The sequence below is a fragment of the Ornithodoros turicata genome, unplaced genomic scaffold, assembly GCF_037126465.1.
Source record: "Ornithodoros turicata isolate Travis unplaced genomic scaffold, ASM3712646v1 ctg00000746.1, whole genome shotgun sequence".
In the NCBI taxonomy this organism is placed as follows: domain Eukaryota; kingdom Metazoa; phylum Arthropoda; class Arachnida; order Ixodida; family Argasidae; genus Ornithodoros; species Ornithodoros turicata.
The window spans coordinates 1,260,896-1,273,672 of NW_026999400.1; the positions used below are offsets into that span (position 1 = coordinate 1,260,896).

Here is a 12,777-nt window from a genome sequence, read left to right on the forward strand (position 1 = left end):
ACTGTGGGTGAAGGAAAAAGCGCGTCTATGAAGATGCGCAATGAACAAAAAAAAAAAAAAGTGTTCCTTCACGATTTTTTTGCGGACGATCTATCGAACGGATTTTTGTTCTGAAAACGGCTTCGGTATCAGGTGACCGAAGGGACCAGATGTTCTCATTGGGACAACTTCGTAGCTTTTATAATTAAAAAGTTCATTATTGAAAGTTAATTAGGACATTGGCTTAGGAGTTTGCTAATGCCCTCCTAAGGGGTGGCCTTCAGCATATGCTATATTCTGCATTTCATATCGAAAAAGGTGATATATATATATATATATATATATATATATTTAAAAAATACGTTCGCATTTAGCTGGGACACCCTGTATAATATATACAGGGCGTTTAACATAAAGTGATAAAAAATTCTAACTTGCGACGTACCCGTCGGAGGATTGTGGTACTTTCGGCAATTACCTTCTGGGAACTTTTGGCAGGAAGGGTTTGAACAATTTTCGATTGAGGGAAATTTATTTCAATTGAACATTCAAAATTGCCAAGCGAACCTAACATTTTTTAACGGATATATGAAGTCCTTCACGGATAACCACAGACCCAACGAAAACTATGCACAATATCGCAACAGAAATAGTCTCAAAAATTAGTAAAAATTCCGCTTTTGCCCCACCTCCTTGATTGTCGCAAAGAAGAGCCCACGGAAGGTGCGGGGAGAGGATGAAGTGTCCCCACCTCTTGTTTTACCTTTCTTTCCTCCGCCTTGCCTTTGATGTTGGTGACAACCCTCTTATCACAAAGAAAACAAAACAACCGTCTTATCATAAAGAAGGCAAAACTAATGAATGCGGGGACACTTCCTCCTCTAGACGCACATTTCGCACTTTTTTCCTTCGAAGCTGAAAATTTCCGAAAATTTTACATCCCTTGGCGCTTCCTCTCTCACGGCGGTTTTGTACCCGCGCATAACACGCGATCCCCAACCCTCGAAAACTCGGAGAGTTCGCCCGCATAAATGCTGTCGCACTATATTTCGTCGCACAAAATATTTCATGAGAGGCTCCACAGCAGCTTTGCATGGGGGAGAGAATTTCACTCTCGGTTTCGCTCTCCCAGATGCACGGCCATAAGTAAGATTTCGGAGAATCTAAACCAACCCCGAGAACCCGTCTAGCTACGCCTCTGCCGGAGATTACGCTTGCACGCTATCGCACTTCACTCAACGCTTACGTGCAGAGCTACTCCAATTACATTATGTTACACTTCGCTCAACGAAAAATGAAGAAGTTTACTCAAAATTATCTATTACTCGGTTTCTCACTCTGCCAGCATGCTTTCTGCGCAACGAAGATGGCGGCATCCCTGGACGGACATGCACGCGCACATAAAGTCCTCACCAGTGCAACGTCCTTCATCGTGCAGGCATTTGCAACATGCATTTCCATGGAAACGGGGGATGTGACCCGGCAATGCACAGATAAACGAACACCGCTATGCGCTTTCTCGATGGCATTTGACTCGCACCTCCGACTGAATCTTAGGAAACCCTGAGTTTCGGTATTCACAAAGCTGAACGACCATGGCAGCTCAGAATAAACGCCTTACAGAACGTGTGTGACTAATATTCAATACTGCAACCTCGCCAGGAATAGACAGGAACATTCCGAGGCAGCAGGGAATTGAAGACACCACTTCGGCGTCAGAACTTGCGAGGAAGACCATCCCCATCGTTAAAATAATGGCTCTTGGAGCTGCAGTCTTTGACTTAATGATACAGCTACTGCCATTACGCGAACTGCCACGCAACGATGTTCACTCGCCCGCTGCAGTACGGGGCCGCCTTCCTGCAAGGTGTATCACAGTGAGAGGCACCACTAACGGTGATCGTTCACAGTTAGCTCAAGTTGCGCGTTCTTGCGGAGGTTATTAACCATGAAATAGGGGGCGAAGTTCTGCCTTCTGAGTGTAGCCCATCGTTTGCATGCGCACGTTTCGCGTTGCCTAAAACAGTAGGTCGTGGAGACGCATATATGCGTTACAGAGGCGAATTATGACACATACGTAAGATACCTTGAGTACTTGTATAGTGCTGCTAGGAGTACTAAAATTACTTCTCAACTACTAGCACCTGCAAATGCTCAATAGAAGAACTGTCTTTGTGGGAAATATCGGCGGACCCTTAACGTACTGTCTGCTTCTCCCTTAGTACTGCTAGTACTACTAGTAGAGCACTGGTGGTTTAGATAATAATTCGGCTACTTGTCATACGCAGTCTCTTAGCGTCTCTGAGCGTGCAAAGCGATTAAGCCCCTGCAGCAGAAGCAGCAGAACATGAAACACTGTTCCACGTGTTCCTGATCTGCAGAACTGCCTTCGTTTTCTGGGTCGAGTTCGAGAAAGTGTTCAACTTGAATTTTGACCTCGACTGGCAGCTGATCAACTTCTTGGACCCACAGAAAATCGGAAGCATACCTTTGGAATCGGTGACGGTTTTGGGCCTGCACTCACTCTGGCTAACGCGGACAGTTGTGGCTAATCGGGAAGCAAACCTGTCTGCACCGTTTCCTCAGAAGTAGGTCCAGGACGCATACTAACGCTCCTGTCCTCTCTCCACCTGTCCACGTCTGTACTCCGCTCATAGCCCATAACCCATAACCCATAGTTGCTTCGCGGCGCTAAGACGGAATTAAAAAAAATAGCTATACAAGGCTTCTCGCAACAAACACCGTGCCGTACTTTTTTGACGCCTACTTCGAATCTTACCTAAATAAAGAATAAAGTCGCCATCCTTGCCGCCATCTTTACCGAGGGTGACAAGCTCACCTACATGTCCCAATACTGGTGTACCAGTTGACGTTGAAGAGAACTTGCACTATTATAATGATAAGTCTTCACTTCCACTTCGTTAGTCATGTACCATGCAACGTAGGAAAAGTGCCAGGCAGATAAATAATGTTTCTACGTCGGTATAACCACGATAAAAAAAAAGTAAGTATACAACGTAATTTTCCAGTCTGTAACGCGCTTTATTAATCTTGCGCCGCATTTATTTATTTATTTTTATTTATTTATGTATTTACCTTCAGGGCAAGAAGTGTCAAGAAGCGTGCATTAAAACTAATGAAAGTGCACTTTTCCCTGGACGTACCCAATTTGAAAACGCAATGGGACACCAAGTTTGGATAAGAGTTCTTCCCATTACATAGTATACGTTCTGAAATGCAATCGAGCCAGGAAAAGGGGGAGGTTCGAGGACCTGTGCGGAAGCCATCAAATTAATTCTATTGGTCCTCTTCGTGCTGAAGAAGTACAGGCAAGAATACCGACATGCCTCATTAGGATGCGACCGATGTATTCAAATGCACTTGAATGGCCGCTTGATTTATGACAGATTCAAACAGCTCTTATCCTCCACTTGTATAGATTGGGCATGTAAACGGAACAAGCGCAATGAGTCACGGCTGTAAACTCAAATGAATGACTCTTTCGTCTGATGTCTGCATTTTTGTAAATGCTTGATACGTGTTTGGAGCGCAAATGGTTATGGCATGGCGCTGAGTTGGTTTCAATTATACTGGGTTTCATATAGCTCCACTTATAGCTCCACTTAGGGTGTGTCAAATCTGCCATGTGGGTTAGCAGGGGTGTGCGTGTGTGTGTGCGTGGGGGGGGAGGTGTAACTAACGCATACTCCACGAAACTGCGATGTACTGGCTTGTCAGAAAACAAAAGAGCAAACAGAAGAAGAAGAACAGGGAGTACGGAAATGCTGGCCGAATTCAACGCTAATCTAAAGGTGTCTAAGATAAAGGGTCGTCATCGTTCGCCACAAAAAATACCGGGTGAGTGAGTAAGACTAACTAAGGTGGAGGAATAAAAGCTGTTGATTGGGCGAGAGAAACGCAGAAACAAAAATAAGCGAAAGGGAATAGAAAGGGGTGAAAAAGGAGCTTATCAAGAGAGAAAGGAGGCACCCATTCAGCAGCGTACAAAAGGACTTGCTGTTTGTTCCATCTGGGCGGCTTGTGTTGTAATGTGCATAGAGAACAAGACTAAGTAGTAAGGACTAAACAAGGAAAACTACTAGCACAAATAATTTATTTTCAATGATATATTATCTTCTACACTTCTCGAAGGAACACCTTATGAGTTAAACTGTCGGCAGAACGCTGCCGATATTGCCTTTCATCCGGAAGCAGACACAAGCAACAAAGACAGGTCGGATAGCAACCCTGTAGTAGGAGCCAAATACGGACACACGAACTGGGTTCGCCACCTTTGCTGTCGGCAGATACCGAACACCCGAGGAGGGGAGGGGGGGGGGGGGTCGCAGGCGCAACGCAGTGGCTTTTGTGTGCATTGACCACTCTTTGAATCAATACGATGTATGAAATGTTTTTGACCCAAAAGTTGCTTTCATTATTTCAGACTACAAATAACTGGGGGTAAGACGGAAAACCAGTAGCAGTCGATGTCAGGCAAGACAAGCAGGAAGGCCCCTGATTGGCCGGCCGGAATGCATAACGTGGCATTTTTATTAGCCCTGTCAATTTCATTTGCATTCTGCCCAGTGCTGTGTGAACTATCTCAAACTATGGATTCTATGGGGATCTGTTACTGCCATGCCGCCATCCAATTTTTTTGCCCTGTATTGGATTAGATTGTTAGGGACTGTATCAAATTGTTGAGAGTTGAATGCTGAGCGCTGCGCGCAGAGGGTTCTAATAACAGGTTCTCTACAGTATCTGTCTGCAGTTATTAGTCCTATCTATGACCTCCGCCGCCGACCATTTCGGTCAGGCGACGCCGCCGCCCAAAAAAATCTGCCTGGCGCCTAGGAGGAGCCCTATTGCGCCGAGAAGTGAAGCCAAGATTGGGACCACTCCTGTGACGAAATCATATGCTTTCCGGTTTTGGTTACATACATCTCCACGGGGACCCCAACGCTTAGTTTAGGAGTACTTGGAGAGGTCTGATGGTTGCGCGTCAAAATGCCCCCCAAAGTGGCGTGTGCAAAGCGACCTTATTGGGCGATTCAGGTAACGTGACCCCCGCGTCGCTCTAAAGAAGCTACAGCTGATCTGTCATTTCGTATCCTCAGTCCAATCACGTCACCTGTCCCCGCTTCTCTCGAAGAGTCGTTGGATTGAACAACTCCGAATGCAAGCAAGATGCAAACAGAGACTTTGATAATTGTTTTGTTTCGCAATAAACAGCTAATATTTCTCAGAGCATACGGCACTATAGGGAGTTTTAGCGAGTCGTTTGTGCCCGAACCAAACGACCGGTTCTGCCGATTCGAAAAGCAAAACCGGAAGCGAACTGCAGAGGCTTTTAGCTAATCGGATGAATCGTTCATCCCCAAATGTATTCCAGATTGACTTAAGTAACAACTGGATCATTGGTATCTTTCCTTGAAGTAAATATGATATATCGCAGTGGACTTGCAGACTTTCCTTTAGTGGAAGGCTGCAGTTGAGGTGAACTACGTCGGTCACCATGTTGTCAACGCGCTGTCAAGCAGAGCTGGCACAGCTGGGAGACTCGATCTCACGTTGATGATTCACGATAATCTTGGTGGCCCTTTTGCATTGAAAAGGGTTAATAAGCTTGCTTCTTAGTCATCTTTTCATTTTCATGAATCCACGTTCTCTTTGTAGTGTGTCAGAAAATTAATTATCGTTGTTTCCGATATGCATTGATAATAAAAGTCTCCCCTATATATGACTACAGTAACTGCTTGACGTGACTACGCGCCGTTACAGCATTCGCTTTTCAATATTGCGTTGCTTTTCTTAGTTGAAATGACATGACGCAAAGGGTAATTTTTTTCATAATGTCTGACATCGCGAAAGCTAAAAAGATGAGTGTCAGTCTCACAAGATAATCGCAGCGACAGCATAGCTTCGGCCACTGTGGCGCAACACTTTCCCGCAGTTTGGTCTGCAGAAATTGCCGACGAGTAGCAATGCAAGAAGCACGGAACACGGAAGTTTACATTGTCGCCTCTAGAGACGCGGGCAAGGCAAAATGTTCCACTCTGAACGATACGTGGAGCGTGACGTGAATGTAATGCATCCGCATTACTTTGACGATAATAGCGTCCCAGGACGGCACCTCCTACTCCACTCATCTCCGTCGCTCCAGTGCGTCGCTCCAGAGCCGTATATTAAAAGGGAGTCTGGCCATTAATGGGTCATGCCTATACCTGAAGCTCCACCCACTTTTTCAGCTTTCCGACCAATGAAGTCTTGAAATATGGGGCGCTATCAATCAGCCTATCCTCACTATTTGCCCCCCTATCCAACATGGGCAGCGCCATTTTGGGTGGCAAGTGGATTGGATGGGATTGAAACGGATACCTCTCGCAATCTGCAAAAGCAGTGGATTGTTGGTGCAAATTTGATAAGCGCCACCTAGGGAGCGTAAGGCACGTCGGGAATTGTCGTCTGCTTCCGTCGCTGTACCGCTGCCGGCAGAACCACCTTCTGGGACACATTCTGTTGTCGGTATGATTTCTAAACAAATCTACATGAATAGTTGGAATATAAGAGGCAAGAATGTTTATATCCATGAAATCCTGCTGTTAAAAATAAGATTGTACAGCACAGCGCCGTTTTTGTTATGATTTCGTTGTGATCGCCGCGATCGCCGTGTTCACTAGGCCTAACACGGGCGACAAAACGTATTATTTTCAGTTAGATACTGATGGATGAGCATAACTTGAAACTGATTTTTGAGAAATTTATATTAGGATGTACATTTGCAGCGTAAAATCAAGTTAGTCTGTGACGATTTTTTGTCACGAAATCCCCGCTTCACTGTGTTTGTCTTCGTTGCCATTTTGGGTGGCAGTATGGTGTCATGGCGACCCCTTTGGTAAAAAGCAAACCAATCAGAGGAGCGAAACTGTGATTGACAGGTCGAGCCTCTTTCTGTGACTCCTCCCAATGGCCAGACTCCCTTTTAATATACGGCTCTGCGTCGCTTCAAAGCACGGCGCCCTCTGATGTGGAATGGGGGCAATCCTCCATGCGCTACTGATGCGCGCGGTTTCGGTTTCGGGGTAGGGTTACTAATTCGATAGTATTATTGGGCTAACCCCTCCGAAATTCCTGTGGTCTGCGCCGAAAACTCAGCGTGGACGATACATGGCGCCACGGGAACGTTGGCGCAGAAGAGTTTAGGCAGGGTATTCAGCGTGACCCCTCCCCATTTCTGAGTGTAGGGTCGCTTGATGAGTGCCTATAGTAACGCATATAGATTTCCAGAACCTCGTTTCGATCGAGTGTGAGTGCCTTGCGACGGGAATTCGGTTAGGAGGGAGTCTGCATAGTCCCTTTGAGCAAGTGTACTGCAGAGTTCGTCGAGCTTCTCAGCGTAATCTGTGTCGTTTGAACAAATTCTGCGTAGTCTTACACTCTGCCCATTAGGAATTCCAACCTTACAGTGACGCGGGTGGTGACTCTCGAAGTGAAGGCATTGTTCTTTGTCAGTTGGCTTTTTGTACAGGGTGGTGATGAGGTTGCCGGTGTCTAGTGATATTGTGGTGTCGAGGAAGTTAATTAAGTGAGTTGACTGTTGTGATGGTGCTATGCGCGGTGTTAAGGAGATCTACGAACTTTTGAAATTCGTGTTCCCCGTGTTCCCATATTATCAGTATATCATCGATGTATCGAAGGTACACAGTGGGTTTTAATGAGAGGGCGCCGAGAACTTTGTTTTCTAAGAACCCCATGAAGATATTTGCGTATGTGGGTGCAACAGGTGTGCCCATACTTGTACCGTGTACTTGTAGGTAGTATTCGCCATTGAACTCGAAGTAGTTCAGTTCCCTCCGGGCTGTTGAGCCACAATTCGCATGAACCTTTAAACACGTCACACCTAACCCTTTAAATACCATGCCAATGATGAGGACGTTGCCCAGAAGAAGAACAGTCTCTGTTCGAAATATCGGCGGCTTCTGTCCTGAGGCAACTCCCTTTCTATAGTAACGCATAGAACGGCGCATGTTTTCTAGGTGAGGCTATCACGAAGCAGCATGCTGGCATTTGAATGCTACGTTAATATTACATCTTGCAAGTGAGACTGCCAAGGCGACGTCTAGCTTCGTCGTGGCGTGGGCCTGCCGACACGAACAAACGGTCGTTCTCGGACTTCCTATGTTGGTGGCCATCGTCTAAGCGTCGCAGCAAATTCAGTTAGGCTTCATCATCTCTACAGGTTTCACGTGAATGCTTCAGATAATTAAAATCAATGGCCTCGTCGTTATACGTATTTCAGCCCCCATAAGTCGTTACTGAGCACATGCTAAACCCGTGTACGTAAAAAGGATTAAACAAACAATAATCATAATTGGAAGGGAGTAGATTTACATGTAAGTTGAGTGCGCCCACAATTGTGTGGCTACATCCTGCACGTGCATGGATAATTTTTGACCGCTGCCGTCCTCGGCAGGGATTGCACACAAACAAACAAGTTATCCTGTAATTCGGGTTAGGGGATCTGATTTCTTCACGCCAAACCTCACAGTGCATTATCCTCTGTAGCGTTATATCGTAACTCATTGCGGTTCTGCGTTTACATTTGGCCCACATCTTCAAAGCATTGCGCGCAATTTAAAATTATCTTCGCATTTTTTTAGCAGCTCAACGATTGCCGTCCTCGTTGCATCAGCAGGGAGATCGCTGTTCTTTATTTTTTTTTGTATAGCGAAATTCAGCGGTCGATATTCCAAAGCATGTGCTCGTTTAAGGATGTTTTTAAAATAATGCTTTCAACGAAGAGTTTCGATTTTGAGTTTGAATGTAAAAAAAAACAAAAAGAACAAAAACGAGGATTTCCTCCCAATCTGCTATCTTACTTTTGATCGAAAGCCCATAATTAGAGAGTTCATTAATACATTTACAGATAATTAGTCAAACAGTGAACACTCTATTCGAGTGTCCCCCCCCCCCCGTGCCGTATAACCCCCTGCAAAAACGCTATCTATGCTGTTTTCATAGCTTTTTATAGATAATATGTAAAAAGAACACACACATACACACACGCACACACACACAAAAAAGAACACTTTGTATGGCGAGCCGTTATAGCGAGGTCGTTCACGTCTGTGTCGATACACTTTCTGCCAAGGGCTGCTTTGTGAACTCTGTGGCTGCCTGTTGGAAACGCATGGAAAACGACCGTAAAGGGAAACACACCACATTTATAGAACCGCTAGGAATATCGCCCAGGCCGCATGTTAGAGAACTAATGACCATACTACCGGTCATAGCTCCTGAACCGATGCAGCAGCACGTTGTGAAGCTTACGTTATATAGTCCTTTATGTATTTCATAAGCCTTGTCTTCTTCTACGTTAAAGCATGTTATAACCAACTCTCTCCTCTCAGAAAATATTCTCAACAATATAAAGCGGACCATCCCATCAGTATGTAGGACAATACGTGGACATGGTGGACATGAAGATCGTCAGCACAACAAAAGCAATATTTAATTGGTCAAAAAAGCATATCGACATGGTTGTAGAGGAACCAAAGAAAACAGAACGCATAGGTTATTTTTTTCTGCTTTCAGTGAAAGACATTCTTTTCTCACTCTTATATGAATCACAGCTTGCGCAGAAAGACAGCCTGCCTAAAAAGCGACGGACATGCAACGAAAGAGCACTCTGAAGAGTCTTGTTTGTGTTTAGCCCCGAACAGGAGCTCCTGATGGTCCTTATTCACATTCACGTGGCCAACGATTTTTTTTTTTCAGCTGTATAGAACACTCCGTGTTAACCAGCGGATACGGATGCGCGGTGACGCTAGCAGAAGACGAAGAAGGCTGCATTCCCAGCAAATGGGAGCATTTTTAGTGCTTACTGCAGTGCCTGGGAGAGATTGTCGCATTAATTCGAATTAATTTGTCCTGACCACTCCGTTTTTTTTTTGTTTTTTTTTTGCAAGCATTGCTCTGGGATTGCTCGTTGAAGTTGGAATACCTTCTGGTCCATGTGGAGGTGTCTGACGGCCGTGTTCTTAAGCGATATTCCGAGTCGACACCCGACCTCGACGCCAGTGAGCGCTGAAAAGAAACGCTCTTTTCCTCCCTGTCCACTCACTCCTTCCTGCTGCCCTCTCTCCATCTGTCCACGTCCGCTCATAGCCACAGCTACGTCCTTTACGGCGCTAACATGGAATAATAATAATAATAATAATAATAGAAAAGGAAGCACTTCCACTTGAGGGGCCAATGGACGTCGAGGGAATCCCGGCGCTACCGTGTAGGACTCCACGGAAGCGTAAAGGATTCTTTCCGTTCGGGGGACGTTTCGAGTCAAGATCGATTTCTGAAGCACAAAGCCGGTGTCGAGAAGCACACCGAGAGGAGGGTCGAGTCGAGGATCGTTTAAGAATAGGGCCCTAAGCGTCATCAACGCCACTTAGATTACAAGGTCTGAGCGCGACCCCCTCAGAAGAGCTGCTGCTGCTGCTGCGCAGACTACGCTGCATGCTTACTGTTATTCTGCACTGCAGCCGTTGGCGACTGACATAAGTAGCAATGGCTTGTTATAGTGACGACACCCCTGTCAGCGTTTTATCACGGTCACTTTCCTGGATTCACTCAACGCCATCTAGTCCGAAGGAGGCATATAGCGTCCTCCGTAAACTGTACCGCTGCGCCCCGGTGCGAACTGGTGCGGCTTGCCGTCCTCGACAAACTGCACTGGTGCGCACTTAACGTCCTCGATTAAAAGAGTGCATCCGTTCAGTGCAGCACTGAGTTGCCCCGGACCCACAACGAGAAAACCGACCGAGCGCCAGAGCGCAATCCCAAGAAGCATCGCGATTGCCGGGAACACGGCCGGGAACACAGGTCTAGCCGGGCAAGCAGCAGCAGACAACCATCGTCAGGTCGTTCGGTGCCGCTCGCTACGTGTTGCGCAACCTACGAGCCACAAGTAGTACAGATCGCAAGGCGGCGCACGCTAGTATCCACCAGATCCATCAGTGCGGTGCAGTTTCATATTCGATAATGCCTCCGCCCAGGGCACCGCCAGTGTAGAGCGCCACGCACCGCGGTGGTTTTGGGGCAGTTCCGATGCAAGTTTATCGAGGACGCTAATAATCGTGGTTGTGGTGGTGGGATATGCTGTGTACAGGAAAGCCCGGCCAATCACAGCCGTTGCCTTCAGCGGCAGTATCCCTGGGAACGATCCACCACCAGCTGCATGGACAACCACTGGAAGCCACAAGCTTCGTCTTTGAAATCACAGGGATGCCCCGCACTCGCTATTTTTGTAACCAACCTCGAGCCGTCGCTTTTGTGGCAAAATTCCCTGTTTGACTTCACGTGATGTTGTTCATTAACCTGTTGGCTATCATTCGTCCTTGTCTTTCAGAGCAAGGACAAGGACAAATCGAACAACTGGACACCACCTCGTCAGCAAATTTCGTTTCATTCGTTTAGTCCGTGGATGTTAACTGCGACAGTCAAGAATGAATTGTTTATAATCAGTTTTGTCGCTTGCCGACAGTTCGCTTCCAGCGCAAAACGACTGGATGAGCATATTTCGTTGGTGCAAATTATTCGACATGTAACTCTATCCTTCCGAAGTCTGTTTCGCATCATTGGTTGAGGTCAGTGGTACGAGGCAATAGTTGCGGATTTATCTGTTTTGCTGCAATAATATTGAATAAAACTAATTACTGAGGTCTCAATACATTACAAAATGGCGCACACAAACGTGACTCGCATTGTTCACAAACAGCTTAGCCGTCGTCATGGGGGTCGCCATTTTTATGGGCGTTTGCAATGTTGACGTTTGCAATGACATAAGCCCAAGGCATATGCACGATGTTTCTATGAACCAGTATGTCGCAGCTCTGGCATGAACCAGTACGTGGCAGAGCGCCACTGTGCTTCAAAACGTCTGCGGCGCCTGGCTGTAGCAGACAGTAGCCCTGCTGTACGTGCCTACGTAACAAAGAAGGGAGAGAAGGTATTCCTCGTCCTAGAACGCGTTGGTGAAACATGGTATAAGAGACTATATGATGCCTTCCCCTCGTTTTCATGCAGAGTGGTTTTCAACGCTGAGACCTTGTAACCTAGTAGATGCTGGCATCCTACCTTACGTGAATATTGCGCATCAAGATCCACGACCCCACCACTGTAGGTCATAGCGGTTTTATAGCGAATTTTGTGTTATAAATCAGACAACTAAATTTTGTGCACGTTGAATTCGTCATTACGGTTTGAGCTATTTCCGCTTGACAGCAGGAGAAACGATAACCAGGGATTGGTGTCTACTAGGGAAGAAAGGTAGGAACGAAATCCAATTCCCGGGCTGCCATATTGGCTGGAGCGGCGGCTGCATAGTGGGTATGGTGTCCTGTAAGATGGGCGACCTGCGGCGGCTATTTGTAGATCTGTGGTTCTGTATGGTGGATCGGATCCAGTCGACGAAGTACGGCACACGTGTGTAGACATCCGGGTAGTTGCCCTTAGCACAGCCGGAGCCGAATGAAGCGAGGCCCATGACGTACCAGCGCCCATTCTCCATCTCGCACTGGTAAGGACCGCCAGAATCACCCTGTGAATAGGAAGGAACTTGGAAATGAACTTGGTAAAGTAACTACGTACAACGTACGGGACAACGCGGATTGCCTGCTTACACCGACTACATGGTAAATAAAGAGGGGGGGGGGGCATATCTGCTTCCACAAACACGAGAAGGCAGGCTCACTGTGTGAAGGCCTCCTTCGTGCGGTGAAAGATTGATCCCTTTTTATTGAT

General features: G+C 46.5%; 1 protein-coding gene across 4 annotated transcripts in view; it reads right to left on the reverse strand.

Moving 5' to 3' along the window:
* Positions 1-9,465: 9,465 nt before the first annotated feature.
* Positions 9,466-12,777, reverse strand: part of LOC135374808 (uncharacterized) — a 390,710-nt gene continuing 387,398 nt past the window's right edge. For all 4 annotated transcript variants that reach the window (XM_064607733.1, XM_064607734.1, XM_064607735.1 and 1 more), the window contains one exon: positions 9,466-12,574. In XM_064607733.1, coding sequence (XP_064463803.1) covers positions 12,242-12,574 — 333 coding nt within the window. In that variant the 3' untranslated portion in view covers positions 9,466-12,241. The remainder of the gene's footprint in view (positions 12,575-12,777) is intronic.